The following is a 22455-nucleotide window of genomic DNA, read 5'->3' on the forward strand; positions in this document are numbered from 1 at the left end:
ATATTTGTATTAGCTTTATTCAGAAAACTGTAGAACAACAAAAAGAAATTTCATCATACATTAACGCGAAGGAACAAAAAGGCCTCAGTCATGATTTGTTTATTTTCTTCTGGTTTATGTGAGCTCAGCAGTCTGCTAAGCGTGTGCTTTAGAGTGACTTTGACAGTTAAACATAAACATGATTCACTATTTTCAGGGACAGTTATTAGAAAGGGACTCATGGTCTCATATACCGACAAGAAATCTGCGTTCAAAGAACTCCGGCTTATTAGTGATTCCCAGAGCCAAAAAAAAGTCTGCGGGCTATAGAGCGTTTTCTATTCGGGCCCCAGTACTCTGGAATGCCCTCCCGGTAACAGTTAGAGATGCTACCTCAGTAGAAGCATTTAAGTCCCATCTTAAAACTCATTTGTATAATCTAGCCTTTAAATAGACCCCCCCCTTTTTAGACCAGTTGATCTGCCGTTTCTTTTCTTCTCTCCTCTTCTCCCCTGTCCCTTGCGAGGGGGAGTTGCATAGGTCCGGTGGCCATGGATGAAGTGCTGGCTGTCCAGAGCCGGGACCCCGGGTGGACCACTAGCCTGTGCATCGGTTGGGGACATCTCTGCGCTGCTGACCCGTCTCCGCTCGGGATGGTTTCCTGTTGGCCCCGCTGTGGACTGGACTCCCGCTGATGTGTTGGATCCACTGTGGACTGGACTTTCACAATGTTATGTCAGACCCACTCGACATCCGTTGCTTTCGGTCTCCCCTAGAGGGGGGGGGTTACCCACATATGCGGTCCTCTCCAAGGTTTCTCATAGTCATTCACCGACGTCCCACTGGGGTGAGTTTTTCCTTGCCCGTATGTGGGCTCTGTACCGAGGATGTCGTTGTGGCTTGTACAGCCCTTTGAGACACTTGTGATTTAGGGCTATATAAATAAACATTGATTGATTGATTGATTGATTGATTGATTGATATTACATAAGAACATGTTTTTTCCCAAAGGTCATTTAATGGGTGTAACAGCAGCAGGACACCCTTTGAAGTCTAGTGGCAATTTTGGTTTGACGTCAGGATCGAGCAAATAAACTAACCTGACTCGACATCCAGGGAGTACTTATCGATGGCCAGGTTCATGGTCTGGTAGGCCGTGTTGCAGAAGTCCTCCAGGATCAAGTAGACTGTGGAGGTGACGCCCTGAGCCACAGGCTTGCCGAATTTCATCCGGCTGTTGACCACGATGCTTCCGTTGCGGAAGTTGAGGATTTCAAGGTTCTCAAAGTTACTCAGGTTGGACTGGAGGTAGGGCACGAGCTGGGGACAACAAGGATTGTAAAAGTTGTTGCAAGCTATATAATTGAAGTCAATCAATTACAATGTACCAGTTCTAGGAAGCGCTGCTCCAACGCTTTGTACTCTGGCGAGCTCTTGTTAAACAGATCCTCTGAGAAGATCATGTTGGTCACCCGCAAGCTAAAGAAGACCATCAGCGCTCGACCTGGGTTAGCCGGCATGGCGATGCTTGCCGGGTCAGTGCCGTGTGACACGCTGAGCGGGAACCCCGTGCTGCCCTCCTCCGTGTGGTTGATCGAGCCGTAGTGGATCACTTCGTAGCTGGGGTCGCCATCTTCATCGGTGGTCTGGATCTAGCGGAAAATGGTAGAAAGTTGTTTTCGTTCTTACTTCCTGCGTGACATTGAAACTTACCTCCTCCACAAGTGAAGGGATGACAAGGTCAGGTTGCTCCTCCAAAGCTGGTTTCATCTCAGGTACATTTGCAAAGGCTGACTCCTCTTCTGCAGACGCTGCAGTTGGTTCTGGTGTGTCCTGGTTGACCAGCAAGATATTGTTATCGGCAAGTTCATCTGTTGCGATCTCTGAAGCTTCTGGAGGTCCTTCCACTTCTTCTGGAGCGGCTCTTTCAGCCTCTTCCGAATGCTTGGATTCACTTTGTTGACCAGCCTCGCTAGTTACATCTGCAGCACCAGGAAAAAAGCCCTCTTCTGCTGTTTCACTTGCTAGGAGCTCCTCGGTGATGACGCCACTGTCCAGATGCTCCTCGTCCAGAACGACCACATCTTCAGCCTCTGCTGCCGCCAAAGTTGTGGTATCAGGCCACCACAGCAGGTTGTCAATGTCACCGGTGCCCGAGGCCTCCACCAATACTGGGGGTTCAGGCAACGTGACTCCTTCTTCTTGACTCTCAAACGGGGGGACGTCCTCCTGTGTCTGCTGGTGGTGGTCCTCTTCTTCTGCCGCTGTAGTTTGCACAGTGTTCTCCAGCAGCAAACCCTCCTCCTTAATGCCTGGGTTAAACAAAGTCAGACTTGGCGTGGAAGAAGAAAGCTTGCTACACTAAAAGCTCAACTGTCTTTGAAGACCAGTTTGCTGTATTGTTTGTTTTTATGCTAAAGTCCAACATTTACTGGTAAGAAAAGAAACATCACGTGGATAAACACTTACTGCCGGTGTCAGGTGCCGACGTGGTGGCGACGGGAGGGGAAGATATATCAACGCTCTCCTCCAGGATGACCACATCGCTTTCCATCGTGACCACCGTGTCGTCTTCAGCCACCTCGGGCAGGAATTCGTCCCTCCTGACGTCTTCCATGACGTCTTCTGGGATTGGGAGTTCCGGCTCTGGTTCATTCTCAGGGCGGACCTGCATCGCAAACACCATGTCAAAATGTTGCGAGGCCATCAAAATAACCCTTTTTGCCTCCAGCCTGCGTCAGGTTGAATCAGGGAACCTCTTTGAAGATTTCAATGAAAAGAAACTAATGTAGCATAAACGTCGCTGCTGAACACATGTACGTCCTGTAATCAAATCCAGGGGATGTCAACAGATCACATAACATGCTCTTTATTTAAAGGCCTACTGAAACCCACTACTACCGACCACGCAGTCTGATAGTTTATATATCAATGATGAAATCTTAACATTATAACACATGCCAATACGGCCGGGTTAACTTATAAAGTGACATTTTAAATTTGCCGCTAAACTTCCGGTTCGAAACGCCTCTGAGGATGACGTATGCGTGTGACGTAGCCCGGCGAACACGGGTATGCCTTCCACATTGAAGCCGATACGAAAAAGCTCTGTTTTCATTTCATAATTCCACAGTATTCTGGACATCTGTGTTCGTGAATCTGTTTCAATCATGTTCATTGCATTATTGAGAAGGAAGCCGAGCAAGCAAAGAAGAAAGTTGTCGGTGCGAAATGGACGTATTTTTCGAACGTAGTCAGCCACAACAGTACACAGCCGGCGCTTCTTTGTTTACATTCCCGAAAGATGCAGTCAAGATGGAAGAACTCGGATAACAGAGACTCTAACCAGGAGGACTTTTGATTTGGATACACAGACGCCTGTAGAGAACTGGGACAACACAGACTCTTACCAGGATTACTTTGATTTGGATGACAAAGACGCAGACGTGCTACTGTGAGTATGCAGCTTTGGCTTTTTTTTGCGTATGTACGTAACTTTTTAAAAATATATAAGCTTTATGAACCTTGGGTTAGGTGAACGGTCTTTTGGGCTGAGTGATTGTGTGTGTTGATCATGTGTTTGAATTGTATTGGCGTGTTCTATGGAGCTAGGAGCTAGCAGAGGAGCTAGGAGCTAGCATAACACGTACCGTACCGTACGTGCGCGTCACGTACGTAACTTTTTAAAAATATATAAGCTTTATGAACCTTGGGTTAGGTGAACGGTCTTTTGGGCTGAGTGATTGTGTGTGTTGATCATGTGTTTGAATTGTATTGGCGTGTTCTATGGAGCTAGGAGCTAGCAGAGGAGCTAGGAGCTAGCATAACAAACACGCAGGTGTTATTATGCAGGATTAATTTGTGGCATATTAAATATAAGCCTGGTTGTGTTGTGGCTAATAGAGTATATATATGTCTTGTGTTTATTTACTGTTGTAGTCATTCCCAGCTGAATATCAGGTACCGTGAGTATGCAGCCTTGGCTGCTAAACATTCGATAACTTGACCGTATGTGCGCGTCACGTACGTAACTTTTTAAAAATATATACGCTTTATGAACCTTGGGTTAGGTAAACGGTCTTTTGGGCTGAGTGATTGTGTGTGTTGATCAGGTGTTTGAATTGTATTGGCGTGTTCTATGGAGCTAGGAGCTAGCAGAGGAGCTAGGAGCTAGCATAACAAACACGCAGGTGTTTTTATGCAGGATTAATTTGTGGCATATTAAATATAAGCCTGGTTGTGTTGTGGCTAATAGAGTATATATATGTCTTGTGTTTATTTACTGTTGTAGTCATTCCCAGCTGAATATCAGGTCACCCCCGGCTTTCACAGCATCTTCCCTATCTGAATAGCTTCAACTCCCCACTAGTCCTTCACTTGCACTTTACTCATCCACAAATCTTTCATCCTCGCTCAAATTAATGGGGAAATTGTCGCTTTCTCGGTCCGAATCTCTCTCACTTCATGCGGCCATCATTGTAAACAATAGGGAACTTTGCGTATATGTTCAACTGACTACGTCACGCTACTTCCGGTAGGTGCAAGCCTTTTTTTTATCAGATACCAAAAGTTGCAATCTTTATCGTCGTTGTTCTATACTAAATCCTTTCAGCAAAAATATGGCAATATCGCGAAATGATCAAGTATGACACATAGAATAGATCTGCTATCCCCGTTTAAATAAAAAAAATTCATTTCAGTAGGCCTTTAAAGACTGGACCATTAACTGGAAATAATAATTGCCGCTTTGATTAGGATCATTTATTCACGGCAATGTATTAATTGGTGGTAAATGTTCATGTTGACACTATTCTGGCTGTGTAGAACATTGCTGTCAAAGTCATCCAATAAACCCCTGATGAGCCTTTCAGCATTGTTCAAAACACGCATGAATATAGTTTTTAATATTTATTTCGACTGCAGAATATCAATTTAAAAATGTTTTTTTTCTTTAATGTATATAAATGTTTGTATATTTGTTTTCTGTAATGTATATAAAAAAAGCCTATCTTTTCATCACTTACATATTTTTTTTTTTACATTTTTTTATTTCCTTTTTTTTTGGCAAAGCTACACCTTTGAGTGATATTATAAACCGATGCAATAATGAGTGCAATATTGGATAGTGCAATCGGGAGGTGTGCGATACAGGGGGAGTGTAATGTGTGATCTCATAACTAACTGATATACCTGCGCACTGTTCAGTATTGTCGGATGAATTGTATGAATGTAAAACGTGTGTCTTCATGTCCTAGACAAATTTCTCCTTGGAGACAATAAAGCTAATTATTATTATTATACTGCTTTGTCATGCCCCATATGCCAAATAACTACAATAACTAGATTTTTCATATCTATCTTGATGTGTTTGATTGTCTAGCTGATTAATCTTTTTTTTTTCTTCCCTCGACACCTGACACCGACACTTTGACTCTAGGTAGAATTCATACAGCGCAGTCATAGACCAATTAACTTTACAAGTGAACTCTATTTTTGCTATCTACCTATTGCTATTTTGTTGTTTAATTGGCTGCTTGTTACTAGGCAGAATTCACAGGGCTCAGTCAAAGTATCTCATGTGAACTATTGAACCAATTGAACTCAATTTTAGCTTTTTTTGTTTATTTTTGGTCCTTAGTACCACCTTAGTACCAGGAGTACTCACATGACAGTTTGAGTATTTATATAAAGTATCGCAAAGAAAGTGTGCATTTTAACATTGCATTGAGTCACATTTTTTTGGTGTTCCTCTTTCCTGTCTGAACTGCACAATAGTTTCAGCCAGAGTTGGAAAGACATGTGAACGACACCCCTGCCCTGTCGTGTTGAAAGCAACTGTTGCTGTCCTACAAATGCTTTTTAGGTCAAATGCAGCACCAGTCCATCTAATTATCTGATATCAGGATTCCGTGTTGCTGTGTGGAATTGGGAACGTCCTGTTTTGATCAGTGTTGTATGCACGACAGATATCTACTGTTACGGCTCTGTTGTAGTAATGGTGTGAAAGAAGCTTATGGGCTAGTGCGCCATTAGGGAGGTCACTGTGCTTATCTACCGTACATTATGTTTCCATCAGCCCTTTTCTCTTGACATTCCACCCCAAAAAAATGGGCGTCCCCTGCCCAAAGTTTTTGGAACAAAAAAATTATATTTTCCAAAAAATGTGTGAAAAAAGCCTGCAATCAGCGGAATCAAGGATTTGCTTTCAGCTTTTATTTACCTCCCAATCTGGCTTTCAATGAAGTTAACCACCAGACGTATTTAGAGCAGCCCTGAAAGGACTTCGCCGCACAAAATAAAAGTCAGACTTTGTAAGATGCTACGTCTCGGTCTTGACAGACGGCGCTGTGTAGTGCGTCGGCGGATTATTACAGCAAAGAGCCAAACAAATCCGCTTCATCCTTTTGCCGGTGAGCTCATCTTTGTTACCTGCGCTGGTGCAACAGGTTAGCACAAACGTCACAGACATACTCTGCCACCTCCCCTACTGGGTTTCTTGAACTGGTTCTTCAGGCCTGGCTTTGCATTTGTCTATTTACATCTAGTAATCCATAATGCTTGTCCGTCAACACCAGAAATAACTCTATTATTGTGCTCAAAAAGTACTTATACCTACGCTAGGATCCTGTTTGTGGACTTCAGCTCTGCCTTCAACACCATCCTCCCTGGACTACTACGAGACAAGCTCTACCAGCTCAAAATGCCCGACTCCCTCTGCAGTTGGATTAATGACTTCCTGACAGACCGAAGACAGCACGTGCGGCTGGGGAAGATTGTCTCGGACAGTGGAACCACAAACACTGGTACTCCTCAGGGCTGTGTACTCTCCCCCTGGCTCTTCTCCCTGTATACAAACTGCTGCACCTCCAGTCACCAATCCGTAAAACTGCTCAAGTTTGCAGATGACACCACCCTCATCAGGCTCATCTCAGATGGCGATGAGACCGCCTACAGGAGAGGTGGACCAGCTGGCGTCCTGGTGCAGCCTCAACAACCTGGAGCTGAACGCCCAGAAAACAGTGGAGATGATCATGGACTTCAGGAAAGTCACAGCCCCACCATCCCCCCTCACCCTGATTGACTCTCCCACCCCCGTCTCCATTGTGGACTCCTTCTGATTCTTGGGCACCACCATCACCCAGGACCTCAAGTGGGAGCCGACCATCAGCTCCCTCAACAAGAAGGCCCAGCAGAGGATGTACTTCCTGCGGCAGCTGAGGAAACTTAAGGTGGCGACCGAGATGCTGGTGCAGTTTTACTCAGCCATCATAGAGTCCATCCTGACCTCCTCCATCACCGTGTGGTTCCAGGGTGCCACAGTCCAGGATAAGAATAGACTGCAGCGCATGGTACATGCTGCTGAGAAGGTGATTGGCTGCAAGCTCCCACCCCTCCAGGACCTGTTCTCCTCCAGGACCAGGAGGCGTGTGCGTGGGATCACAGCTGACTCTTCTCACCCTGGACACACACTATTCTCCCCTCTCCCCTCAGACTACGCTCCATCCAGACCCACACCTCCCGCCACCTCAACACTTTTTTCCCCTCGGCCATCAGGCACATGAACAAGAACTCCTAACAGCAGCTCCTTGAATTCCTTCTAAGTCTATAACAAGATCTGATAGCTCAGTCACAGCTCTTTTTATTACCAAATATGTGTTATATGTGTTTTATGTTGCACCATTGCACCAAGAAAAATTCCTAGTTTGTGAACCCGTTCTCAAACAATGGCAATAAAAACTATTCTGATTGTGATACAAACCCCAAAAGCAGTGAAGTTGTCACGTTGTGTAAATGGTAAATAAAAAGAGAATACAATGATTTGCAAATTCTTTTCAACTTATATTTAATTGAATAGACTGCAAAGACAAGATATTTCACGTTGGAACTGGTAAACTTTATTGTTTGCAAATATTAGCTCATTTGGAATTTGATGGCTGCAACATGTTTCAAAAAAACTGGCACAAGTGGCAAAAAAGACTGATTAAGTTGAGGAATGCTCATCAAAGACTTATTTGGAACATCCCACAGGTGAACAGGCTAATTGGGAACAGGTGGGTGCCATGATTGGGTATAAAAGTAGATTCCATGAAATGCTCAGTCATTCACAAACAAGGATGGGGCGAGGGTCACCACTTTGTCAACAAATGCCTGAGCAAATTGTTGAACAGTTTAAGAACAACATTTCTCAACAAGGAATTTAGGGATTTCACCATCTACGCTCCGTAATATCATCAAAGGGTTCAGAGAATGTGGAGAAATCACTGCACGTAAGCAGCTAAGCCCGTGACCTTCCATCCCTCAGGCGTACTGCATCAAAAACCAACATCAGTGTGTAAAGGATATCACCACATGGGCTCAGGAACACTTCAGAAAACCACTGTCAGTAACTACAGTTCATCACTACATCTGTAAGTGCAAGTTAAAACTCTACTATGCAAAGCCAAACCCATTTATCAACAACACCCAGAAACGCAGCCGGCTTCTCTTGGCCCGAGCTCATCTAAGATGGACTAATGCAAAGTGTAAAAGTGTTCTGTGGTCTGACAAGTCCACTTTTCAAATTGTTTTTGGAAACCTCCGGAACAAAGAGGAAAAGAACCATTCAGATTTTTATAGGCGCAAAGTGTAAAAGGCAGCATGTGTGATGGTATGGGGGTGTATTAGTGGCCAAGACATGGGTAAACTTACACATCTGTGAAGGCACCATTAATGCTGAAAGGTACATACTGTACAGGTTTTGGAGCAACATATGTTGCCATCCAAGCAATGTTATCATGGACGCCCCTGCTTATTTCAGCAATCAGACCTGTCTCCCATTGAAATTGTGTGGTGCATTATGAAGCGTGAAATACAACAAAGGAGACCCCGGACTGTTGAACAACTTAAGCTGTACATCAAGCAAAAATGGGAAATAATTCCACTTCAAAAATGTGTCTCCTCAGTTCCCAAACCTTTACTGAGTGTTGTTCAAAGGAAAGGCCATGTAACACACTGGTAAAAATGCCTTTTTTGCAATGTGTTGCTGCCATTAAATTCTGTGTGTATTCAGAATTCAATTGTGTATTCAATCGAATATTAGTTGAAAATGACACAACATGCCAACTTGACTGGTTTTGGGTTTTGTACAAACACTGAAATATTTAGATTTTCTTAAATAACTAATATAAATAAATACTCTCAGAAAGCCCACTAGTTTGCATGTTTCGGACATTGAGAGTAGCACATACTCTGTTCAGTGGTCCTCAAAGGCTCCTTGGAAACACCTCCGTGTATAGAAGGACCACTCTGTTCTGAAAGAGCACAGCTTGTAGATTCAGTGTGTCGCTTAGTTGTCAGACACTAATGTGTTTATAGGATATGTCATTTCTTAATAAGGAAAGACATACAGTAAATGCCTCTTTTTTCATGTTAACATTTAAGCTAGCGAGCGCTCGTCCGTCCGTGAGATGATCCAAATGCAGTTATAAATCACGGTTTTTCGATAACTTTTACACCAGTTCAGAAACATTACAGTATCTCCCAAAATGGAGTATACTACTCCCATTAGAGTGTCCATTCAGTCACCTCGTAAAAAAAACCGCCATGCGGCCAAGTTTGTTCTTCATGTTGAAATTCCTGTTTCCCCTTATAGAACCGCAGCTTCACAAGGTATACTGTAATAAAAACGCTTGCAAAATGCTTTCCTCGTCACGTTACGGTTCACTTACTACAGTCTCAGTGCATTGCCAAGTTTGAAAGTACAATTGAATACCAAGTGAAGTTTCATGTCAAAATGATGGCGGTTTTAGAGTGTATAAGGTGATTTAAGAACATAGGAAGTGTTTATAGAGGGATTATAAACATGTTAAATGCAAATGTTATTAATAAGAATCATAAAATAAATCACGTGCCTGCTTTGCGCAAATTCATCTGTTTTTCACAATGAGCAGCAAGAAGGGAAAAAAGGCACAGCATTTTTGATAATTTACCACATCTGTGTTTATAAGTCATCTATTGATGCATTTGGTTGTCCACCAACACATCAATCAAAGCGACAGGTAAATGACTCGTGAATACACCTGGCTGTATCTATTTGTTTCTATAAGCTCGGGGTGTCCAAAAGTGTAGACAAGTACAGCCTGGGGCTTTTTTCTTTAGCAAAAATGTAAACATACAACTAAAAGGCATAATTTAACAACAATACGCTGCACTAATAACTAATACAAACACAAAGCTTTGACTTTAAATATAAATATATATATTTTTTGCCTTTTTAAAAATGAATAATGTGAGAAAAGTTTGGACACCACTTGTCTAATTCTGTACTCCATTTACCTGGGAAGTGGGAAGTCAGAGCTAGGAGTGACGTCACAGCTGAGTTGTGAGCGTTCCGGTTACCATGTCAGAAATCAAAATGGCCAAATCCACCAAAGATATTTTTGCGCTTGCCTTGTTTGAATACGAACAACTTATAGGAAAACATGCAACCTTCAAACACGGTGGATGAAGAGAAAACCCAGGCGCTTTTGATAGCGATGTAGAACATATATACCACATACAAAAAGTGTAGTTAACACTAACGTGACGTTAGCAAATATAAATATACAACAACGCATTGTACACGACTGATTTAATGCGGTTATTATAGAAGAGGATATCATTGTTTACATCCAGAGTAGCTATCTTTGAAGCAAACTCTGAATCGGTGACAATTCTTTGACTTTCCATGTCAGAAATCCAACCTCAAGGGGTGTTTCAGTTGAAATTCTGACGAGGAACTTGGAAATTCGGACTTTCCAGTACAAATTGAACGCACCATAAGCTAACCCTTTTCTTTCATATCAAAAGGTGCCAAAACACGCACCGGTACTGTGTTTTATTTGCTATTACTTCTCTGACAAATACGCCGCTGTTATCAAACCCCCAAAGTTGATCCCCGTAAATCGGATTGACTTGTAATTTCTCACACATCTTAATATGTCCTACAAAACAACCTAGGGATGGTTACCTTTCACATTTGAACCAATACACTAACAATTCCGGGTTCTGGGAATCAATACCGGTACTCAACAGTACCAATTTTTGGTATTTTTGTGTGTGTTAATAATTGTTTTTGATAATACAAATTTTTTTTATTGCAACAGTTAAACATTTGCTGATTATTATCACATTGCTGAGTCTCAATTACAGTTGCAAGTCCAAAACGTTAGGCAGAAGTAGAGAATAGTTTATGGTTTGTTGGCCAGTCAGTTCAATGTTTGCTGTTTTGGCGCCCTAAAAAGTGTTAATAATGTAATTATTGCACTTATTACGCACCAGCTGTTTGATTGTAACGCACAGTTTATTTGTAGTTTTCATTAACAAATTTGAAGGTGTTGAAATCGCCATGTAAAATTGCTAATGCTAATTAGCATGTCATTAGCAAAAGCAATGTATGTGACGTCACGCCCCACCCAGGAATGACGTGAATCTGTTCCCAATAGGACTAGTGGGATTCGATCTGTGCCAAAAATATACCTGATTCCGTATCCATCTCTACAGTTGAACTTGATGGTGTTTATCCAAATCACCACCAAATTTGGCACGTACATTTCGGGGACTGACAAACACGTGTGTACAGTTTGAGCAAGATTGGTTAAAAAACATGGCCGCCATCAAGCAAAACAATTTAGAAACTAGCATTCCATAAATCATTGACCATTTGTCTAACTGATATTAGAGGATATTTGTCCTAAACCAGGGGTGTAATCCGGCCCGCGTACAGGTTTTATCCGGCCCGCGGGATGAGTTTGCTATGTATAAAAATGTGCCAAAATTTTTGAATGTAAGAAACTGCTGTTCTAAATGTGTCCACTAGATGTCACAATAGCAATTATTTGTATCTTTGCAGATTATGCTACATATGTACAAAATAAATCAACTACATGATGTTAGTGCACCAGACGAGGAAATTGAGCAAACTACATCAATAACATCCCGTAATTTGATTTTGATCTGTTTTTATCTTGATAGATTGAAAATGAACACCAATGAGTTGACTGATGACCATCGTCACATCATTTATTCAGAAAGGACAAATAAAGATAGAATACTATTCTCCGCAACATGTAAGTTTAAAGTGTGCATTTTCAGAATGTGCTTGTTTTATTTAAAGAAAAGAAAAAAAAACAATCTGAAGTTGTCTTTCTTTTTAAGTTATCGTGCCGCGGTTTTACCAGTCCGGCCCACTTGGGAGTAGATATTTCTCCATGTGACCCCCCATCTAAAATGACTTTGACACCTCTGTCCTAAATGTATGGGCAAACGTCTTAGAAAGTATTTTGACTACCACAGGGGGCGCCACAACACAGATATGAGTGTAGTGTGCTTGTGACCACTCACCGAGGTTTCTCCTGCAGCATGGACCGTCTCCGGGATCTCAGACACTGTGGAACCAGCAAGAGGAACCATCATTAATACAAGCTGACACTTAAAAAAAGCACCAATGTGGCCGTCTGGAATCAGAACCGACGCAACATGTTTAACGTCACGGCGCTGGAAGGCCTTCCGTCCTGACAGCGGCACCTTCGAAAAATCTGCAGAGCACATCAGCCTCTGCGGGACAAGGCCGTCGCGCCGCCCAAACCCTACGCTCTTCTGAGCCGCCCGTCAGACCATATGAGAGCCATTAATCCGGCACGTCCGAGCCTATAATTCATGCGAGCGTCTCATGGGCATACGACTGAGCGCGCAGGATCTCCAGGTCACGGATAAATCTCTCGGGTGTTATCGCTTCCGTCAAAGTTGATGAAAAGACGTGGCTCGGAGCAGAAGAGAGGAGGCAAACCTACTTAGCCGACAGATGTGCTACCTTGCTGTCAAATAGAAGATGCAAAAATAAATCAGAATCTCTAATTTCATGTCCTTGGGTGAAAGACGGGGACTAAAACCGCAGTTAGGTCACACACAGTCCTCAAACCAACCACTGTTCATTAAATATGCCTCACTTTTCTTTGAATAAAATGTGCCAAAGCAGACAAATAAGAAACAGATGAGCGCATTAGAGATGTTTTCTCAAGCGTCGTCACGGCGGCGTCTGCCGAGCCTCTGAGAGATGACACGTGAATGTTTGCGTTGGAGACTGCCGCTGCTACGGCCGCACGGTGATGTCACCAACAACAATACGCACCGCTCTCCAAGGCGTCCTTCAGGAGGTCCTCGGTGACAAAGGTCTTCAGCTCGCTGATGGCGTAGACCAAGGTCGGGTGCTCTTTGACCTCGCGGTAGGAGTTCTCCACCTGGTTGGACTGGAGGGTCAGGTAGTCCAGTTGATCGCCGCTCACGCCCGCACTGTCCACCACCAGAGTGACGGCGTAGTCCACGATGATGCCTTCCAGCCTGGGGGAACAAAAGGTGCAAAGATAAGCTACTGAAATTCAATTAGATTCTTAGAAGTCAGGCCCCTTACAGACTGAGCACTTATTACATTACAAATGCATTATTTTGGAAGCACTATGACCTACTTTTAACTCTTTTCTTCTCTGGAGTGTCACATGACCTGTAAGATTAATCACCACACCACAGCTGAAGGTTAAATATTTGTCTTTGCACCCCGTGTGTATGTTTTAGCTGTAAGCCAGTAGCAATGTTAGCTGCTAGCTCACTGTTCGATGTAAGCATTTCCCTGCCAAAAGAAATGCTAACCGCTAGCACGCTTTCAGCGTGAGGCATTAACTGCCAAAAGCATTGTTAGCTGCTAGCACAATGTTAGCTAGGGGCATTTTATGCCAATAACAGTACTATGACTAGACTAAGACTATTTGGGGGCCAATTATATGCTAATGTTAGCGGCTAACGCTAATCACAAGTTAACTGTGGGATTTATTTTATTTTTTGGCAGGTTGAATGATTAGCCCCTCATTGTTTGTGGTATGAGTAATTTGGTGCCACTGCTAGCGCTAAAGATGTGTTGGAGTAATTTAGTGTCACTGCTAAAATTGGGCGGAATGAGTGTTTAGTAGGGTTGCAGGGAAAAATCTGAATGGAGATTCTTATTTATCATGAATCGATTTTAAATGTATCATCGATTTTTAAAAGACATTTTTCATCTGTGTGCTTACTCTCTAAGCGTATATGTCATATGTCAGCAGCCAAGAGAAGCTTTTATAACCTGTTTGAAAAATGTTTTGTATCTTATGTATCCCAAATAATTTACGGTATTGCAAGAATCGATGTGAATTGAGAATTGATTCTGAATCAAATAGTCATCCCAAGAATCTGAATCAAATTGAATCATGAGTTGTAAGATTGACATTTCTACAGATTAGTGCCTTATGAGTTGTAAGACGTACTATATTAGTGCTAATGTTAGCTGCTACTACTAATGTTAGCTGCTATCGCTAACCACAATAATGCGTATAAATAAAAAAAGAGGTTTCTGTATATGTCATAAATCAGCAACCATGAGGAGCTTTTGTAACCTGTTTTCAAAAGGCTTTTGAAAAATGATTTTAACAAAAAATATATTGCAAGAATCTGTTTGAATCAAGAATCGATTCTGAATCAAATCGTCACTCCAAGAATGGGAATCAAATTGAATCGTGAATTGTTAGCTGTGAGATTTCAGTACCAATGCTAATGTTATCTGCTACCGCAGGTTAGCTTTGCAAAAGAGTATTTCAGTGTCGATGCTAAAATTGAGACTGGTTGTCTGGCTAGTGGGTTGTCATCCAATGCTGACATTAGCTGCTAGCACTAGCCGCAGATTGACTGGCTAACACGCTATTAGGTGTGAGATGGAGTATTTTGGAGCGGCTTTTGACGTTAACTGCTAGCACTAGTTGCAGCTAAACTTGTTATTTGTCAGGATTTTGATGCCACTGCTAATGTCAGCTTGTTAGCAGGTTGCACATTATTAGCTGTGAGGCTGAGTGTGACAGCAAATGTTATCTGTCAGCGCTAGCAGCAGGTTGACTGGTTAGCACAGGGGTCCCCGAACTACGGCCCGCCAGGGTCCAAAATCTGGCCCACGGGAAGTCCCAAGTTGAATTTAAAAAAAAAAAATCTGTCCTTTCTAATCAATTTTCTACCACTTGTTACTCTCGGTGTCTCCAAGCCTCGTGACATCATCGCGCTCGGAATATACAGTAATGGTCAAAAGTTTAAATACATTTGGGAAGAACATGGCTGTCTTGAGTTTACAATTATTTCTACAACTCTTATTTTTTTGTGATGTAGTGATTGGAGCACATACTTGTTGCTCACAAAAAACATTCATGAAGTTTGCTTCTTTTATGAATTTATTATGGCTCTACTGAAAATGTGAGGGTCAAAAGTGCTCACCTGCGTTCCAGCGATCAACGGCGCGACGAAGGACTTCATCCGTGGGTTTGGCGGCAAGCATCGGCTAGGCGTAGTAAGTAGTCCTTGTTGTGTTGCTGTAAGTATTGTACTTAGCCGCTAAGACACCGATCCATCCCACCTACAACGTTCTTCTTTGCAGCCTCCATTGTTCATTAAACAAATTGCAAAAGATTCACCAACACAGATGTCCAGAATACTGTGGAATTTTGTCGAAGAAAACAAGAGGCTTTTCTATCGGGTCCGATGGGGTCCAACCACTTCCGTTGCTTTTGTGACGTCACGCGCATAAATCATATCCAAAGGAGTTTTTCAACCGGAAGTGTGGCGGGAATTTTAAAATGTGACTTTACCCCGGCCGTATTGGCATGTGTTGCAATGTTAAGATTTCATCATTGATATATAAACTATCAGACTGCGTGGTCGCTAGTAGTGGCTTTCAGTAGGTCTTTAAGAGGCCATGAAGCTAATTTGATTTGATTGTAACTTTTCTACATCACCAAAATTGATCATGTATGTTGCTGTATGTATACTTTTGACCCTCACATTTTCAGTAGAGCCATAATAAATTCATAAAAGAAGCAAACTTCATGAATGTTTTTTGTGAGCAACAAGTATGTGCTCCAATCACTACATCACAACAAAATAAGAGTTGTAAAAATGATTGGAAACTCAAAACAGCCATGACATGATGTTCTTTACAAGTGTATGTAAACTTTTGACCATGACTGTATATATGTATATATATATATATATATAAATATACAGTTTCTGTGGTTTATCCGTTATAGTGCTCAATACCGGGGTAGAGCGGAATGTACGTTAGGTCAGAAAAAAACGCAGAGGCTATTTCATCCCCACAAGCCTGTTTCGCAGGTTTCCCTGCTCTTCAGGGTATTTTATAATATATATACATATATATATACACAGCACGGCCCCCGGCAAGATTTTTTTAACTTAATGCGGCCCCCGAGTCAAAAAGTTTGGTGACCCCTAGGTTAGCGCGTTGTTAGCTGTGAGATGGATTACTGATGTCAGATGAAATATGAGCTGTTAGCACCAGCTGCAGCTTGACTGCATAGCACATTGTTAGTGGGGGGATTGAGTATTGTTTACTAAAAGAAAGATTACTGGCTCGCTGTGACATTTCAGTCCTGCCCCTAATATAAGATGATAGTTAATATGTGTTATAAATGCTATATATAAGTATAAACAAGTATTTGCTGTTCAGTTTAAGGTTCTGCGATGGCCACAGTTTGACCCTGGAACAGATTATTTCCGTTACTCGCTATGGGGAAAAAATAGAAGTTGCTATTTTGATGAAGCAGCACATCTTTTTTTGAACTCATCCTCTTTTCTCTTTCTCCCAGTGAGCTCCTGCAAAGCTCCAGTAATCGTCCTGGTCCCAAGACCCCCCACTTGCTGATCCACCTTAAAAGGTGAGTGACCCCTGCTAACACCATTAACACGGGCAGCTCGCGAGACGTCTGTGGCACGTGCCCGTGCTCACAGCTGCACACGGCCGTGCATAAATACAACAAGTCTTTTTCTTTTACAGACGTTTTCAGATGAAAGAAGGGCAACTCACGCTTGTCCATCCTTGTGAGGCCTTCATAAAAACAAGGGAAAGAAGGGGATAGTTAGCCATGTATGGAGTAGAAAGACGGCAAACTTCCAGTAGAAAGGATTAAATTAAGACACGTGAGAGAAACTGACCTGAAGTCCATCACAGACACACTCTTAAATCCAGGAAGTCCCGCTAGTGCATCTTCAATCTGCAAAGACACACTCATTACTCATTTAGTACATTTACTGACATACAAAGCAGACAACTTAGAGGTCAGAGGACCATATATGGTCATTTAGTACATTTACTGACATACAAAGCAGACAACTTAGAGGTCAGAGGACCATATATGGTCATTTAGTACATTTACTGACATACAAAGCAGACAACTTAGAGGTCAGAGGACCACATATGGTCATTTAGTACATTTACTGACATACAAAGCAGACAACTTTAGAGGTCAGAGGACCACATATGGTCATTTAGTACATTTACTGACATACAAAGCAGACAACTTTAGAGGTCAGAGGACCACATATGGTCATTTAGTACATTTACTGACATACAAAGCAGACAACTTAGAGGTCAGAGGACCATATATGGTCATTTAGTACATTTACTGACATACAAAGCAGACAACTTAGAGGTCAGAGGACCACATATGGTCATTTAGTACATTTACTGACATACAAAGCAGACAACTTAGAGGTCAGAGGACCATATATGGTCATTTAGTACATTTACTGACATACAAAGCAGACAACTTAGAGGTCAGAGGACCACATATGGTCATTTAGTACATTTACTGACATACAAAGCAGACAACTTAGAGGTCAGAGGACCACATATGGTCATTTAGTACATTTACTGACATACAAAGCAGACAACTTTAGAGGTCAGAGGACCACATATGGTCATTTAGTACATTTACTGACATACAAAGCAGACAACTTTAGAGGTCAGAGGACCACATATGGTCATTTAGTACATTTACTGACATACAAAGCAGACAACTTAGAGGTCAGAGGACCATATATGGTCATTTAGTACATTTACTGACATACAAAGCAGACAACTTAGAGGTCAGAGGACCACATATGGTCATTTAGTACATTTACTGACATACAAAGCAGACAACTTAGAGGTCAGAGGACCATATATGGTCATTTATTACATTTACTGACATACAAAGCAGACAACTTAGAGGTCAGAGGACCATATATGGTCATTTAGTACATTTACTGACATACAAAGCAGACAACTTAGAGGTCAGAGGACCATATATGGTCATTTAGTACATTTACTGACATACAAAGCAGACAACTTAGAGGTCAGAGGACCATATATGGTCATTTAGTACATTTACTGACATACAAAGCAGACAACTTAGAGGTCAGAGGACCACATATGGTCATTTAGTACATTTACTGACATACAAAGCAGACAACTTAGAGGTCAGAGGACCATATATGGTCATTTAGTACATTTACTGACATACAAAGCAGACAACTTAGAGGTCAGAGGACCATATATGGTCATTTAGTACATTTACTGACATACAAAGCAGACAACTTAGAGGTCAGAGGACCACATATGGTCATTTAGTACATTTACTGACATACAAAGCAGACAACTTAGAGGTCAGAGGACCACATATGGTCATTTAGTACATTTACTGACATACAAAGCAGACAACTTAGAGGTCAGAGGACCACATATGGTCATTTAGTACATTTACTGACATACAAAGCAGACAACTTTAGAGGTCAGAGGACCACATATGGTCATTTAGTACATTTACTGACATACAAAGCAGACAACTTTAGAGGTCAGAGGACCACATATGGTCATTTAGTACATTTACTGACATACAAAGCAGACAACTTAGAGGTCAGAGGACCATATATGGTCATTTAGTACATTTACTGACATACAAAGCAGACAACTTAGAGGTCAGAGGACCACATATGGTCATTTAGTACATTTACTGACATACAAAGCAGACAACTTAGAGGTCAGAGGACCATATATGGTCATTTATTACATTTACTGACATACAAAGCAGACAACTTAGAGGTCAGAGGACCATATATGGTCATTTAGTACATTTACTGACATACAAAGCAGACAACTTAGAGGTCAGAGGACCATATATGGTCATTTAGTACATTTACTGACATACAAAGCAGACAACTTAGAGGTCAGAGGACCATATATGGTCATTTAGTACATTTACTGACATACAAAGCAGACAACTTAGAGGTCAGAGGACCACATATGGTCATTTAGTACATTTACTGACATACAAAGCAGACAACTTAGAGGTCAGAGGACCATATATGGTCATTTAGTACATTTACTGACATACAAAGCAGACAACTTAGAGGTCAGAGGACCATATATGGTCATTTAGTACATTTACTGACATACAAAGCAGACAACTTAGAGGTCAGAGGACCACATATGGTCATTTAGTACATTTACTGACATACAAAGCAGACAACTTAGAGGTCAGAGGACCACATATGGTCATTTAGTACATTTACTGACATACAAAGCAGACAACTTAGAGGTCAGAGGACCACATATGGTCATTTAGTACATTTACTGACATACAAAGCAGACAACTTTAGAGGTCAGAGGACCACATATGGTCATTTAGTACATTTACTGACATACAAAGCAGACAACTTTAGAGGTCAGAGGACCACATATGGTCATTTAGTACATTTACTGACATACAAAGCAGACAACTTAGAGGTCAGAGGACCATATATGGTCATTTAGTACATTTACTGACATACAAAGCAGACAACTTAGAGGTCAGAGGACCACATATGGTCATTTAGTACATTTACTGACATACAAAGCAGACAACTTAGAGGTCAGAGGACCATATATGGTCATTTATTACATTTACTGACATACAAAGCAGACAACTTAGAGGTCAGAGGACCATATATGGTCATTTAGTACATTTACTGACATACAAAGCAGACAACTTAGAGGTCAGAGGACCATATATGGTCATTTAGTACATTTACTGACATACAAAGCAGACAACTTAGAGGTCAGAGGACCATATATGGTCATTTAGTACATTTACTGACATACAAAGCAGACAACTTAGAGGTCAGAGGACCACATATGGTCATTTAGTACATTTACTGACATACAAAGCAGACAACTTAGAGGTCAGAGGACCATATATGGTCATTTAGTACATTTACTGACATACAAAGCAGACAACTTAGAGGTCAGAGGACCATATATGGTCATTTAGTACATTTACTGACATACAAAGCAGACAACTTAGAGGTCAGAGGACCACATATGGTCATTTAGTACATTTACTGACATACAAAGCAGACAACTTAGAGGTCAGAGGACCACATATGGTCATTTAGTACATTTACTGACATACAAAGCAGACAACTTAGAGATCAGAGGACCACATATGGTCATTTAGTACATTTACTGACATACAAAGCAGACAACTTAGAGGTCAGAGGACCACATATGGTCATTTAGTACATTTACTGACATACAAAGCAGACAACTTAGAGGTCAGAGGACCACATATGGTCATTTAGTACATTTACTGACATACAAAGCAGACAACTTAGAGGTCAGAGGACCACATATGGTCATTTAGTACATTTACTGACATACAAAGCAGACAACTTAGAGGTCAGAGGACCACATATGGTCATTTAGTACATTTACTGACATACAAAGCAGACAACTTAGAGGTCAGAGGACCACATATGGTCATTTAGTACATTTACTGACATACAAAGCAGACAACTTAGAGGTCAGAGGACCACATATGGTAATTTAGTACATTTACTGACATACAAAGCAGACAACTTAGAGGTCAGAGGACCACATATGGTCATTTAGTACATTTACTGACATACAAAGCAGACAACTTAGAGGTCAGAGGACCACATATGGTCATTTAGTACATTTACTGACATACAAAGCAGACAACTTAGAGGTCAGAGGACCACATATGGTCATTTAGTACATTTACTGACATACAAAGCAGACAACTTAGAGGTCAGAGGACCACATATGGTCATTTAGTACAATTACTGACATACAAAGCAGACAACTTAGAGGTCAGAGGACCACATATGGTCATTTAGCACATTTACTGACATACAAAGCAGACAACTTAGAGGTCAGAGGACCACATATGGTCATTTAGTACATTTACTGACATACAAAGCAGACAACTTAGAGGTCAGAGGACCACATATGGTCATTTAGTACATTTACTGACATACAAAGCAGACAACTTAGAGGTCAGAGGACCACATATGGTCATTTAGTACATTTACTGACATACAAAGCAGACAACTTAGAGGTCAGAGGACCACATATGGTCATTTAGTACATTTACTGACATACAAAGCAGACAACTTAGAGGTCAGAGGACCACATATGGTCATTTAGCACATTTACTGACATACAAAGCAGACAACTTAGAGGTCAGAGGACCACATATGGTCATTTAGTACATTTACTGACATACAAAGCAGACAACTTAGAGGTCAGAGGACCACATATGGTCATTTAGTACATTTACTGACATACAAAGCAGACAACTTAGAGGTCAGAGGACCACATATGGTCATTTAGCACATTTACTGACATACAAAGCAGACAACTTAGAGGTCAGAGGACCACATATGGTCATTTAGTACATTTACTGACATACAAAGCAGAAAACTTAGAGGTCAGAGGACCACATATGGTCATTTAGTACATTTACTGACATACAAAGCAGACAACTTAGAGGTCAGAGGACCACATATGGTCATTTAGTACATTTACTGACATACAAAGCAGACAACTTAGAGGTCAGAGGACCACATATGGTCATTTAGTACATTTACTGACATACAAAGCAGACAACTTTAGAGGTCAGAGGACCACATATGGTCATTTAGTACATTTACTGACATGCAAAGCAGACAACTTAGAGGTCAGAGGACCACATATGGTCATTTAGTACATTTACTGACATACAAAGCAGACAACTTAGAGGTCAGAGGACCACATATGGTCATTTAGTACATTTACTGACATACAAAGCAGACAACTTAGAGGTCAGAGGACCACATATGGTCATTTAGTACATTTACTGACATACAAAGCAGACAACTTAGAGGTCAGAGGACCATATATGGTCATTTAGTACATTTACTGACATACAAAGCAGACAACTTAGAGGTCAGAGGACCATATATGGTCATTTAGTACATTTACTGACATACAAAGCAGACAACTTAGAGGTCAGAGGACCATATATGGTCATTTAGTACATTTACTGACATACAAAGCAGACAACTTAGAGGTCAGAGGACCATATATGGTCATTTAGTACATTTACTGACATACAAAGCAGACAACTTAGAGGTCAGAGGACCATATATGGTCATTTAGTACATTTACTGATATACAAAGCAGACAACTTAGAGGTCAGAGGACCATATATGGTCATTTAGTACATTTACTGACATACAAAGCAGACAACTTAGAGGTCAGAGGACCATATATGGTCATTTAGTACATTTACTGAC

The 22455-nt window shown here is 41.4% G+C and overlaps 1 protein-coding gene across 1 annotated transcript in view; it reads right to left on the reverse strand.

The window, feature by feature from the left end:
* Positions 1-22455, reverse strand: part of LOC133659058 (interphotoreceptor matrix proteoglycan 2-like) — a 50604-nt gene that overhangs the window by 19869 nt on the left and 8280 nt on the right. The window contains exons 9-16 of the mRNA XM_062061729.1: positions 17014-17072; positions 16886-16906; positions 13127-13335; positions 12340-12383; positions 2449-2647; positions 1693-2291; positions 1368-1631; positions 1080-1299 (exon numbers count right to left, since the gene is read on the reverse strand). Coding sequence (XP_061917713.1) covers positions 1080-1299; positions 1368-1631; positions 1693-2291; positions 2449-2647; positions 12340-12383; positions 13127-13335; positions 16886-16906; positions 17014-17072 — 1615 coding nt within the window. The remainder of the gene's footprint in view (positions 1-1079; positions 1300-1367; positions 1632-1692; positions 2292-2448; positions 2648-12339; positions 12384-13126; positions 13336-16885; positions 16907-17013; positions 17073-22455) is intronic.

The sequence above is a fragment of the Entelurus aequoreus genome, linkage group LG10 (genome assembly GCF_033978785.1).
Source record: "Entelurus aequoreus isolate RoL-2023_Sb linkage group LG10, RoL_Eaeq_v1.1, whole genome shotgun sequence".
In the NCBI taxonomy this organism is placed as follows: domain Eukaryota; kingdom Metazoa; phylum Chordata; class Actinopteri; order Syngnathiformes; family Syngnathidae; genus Entelurus; species Entelurus aequoreus.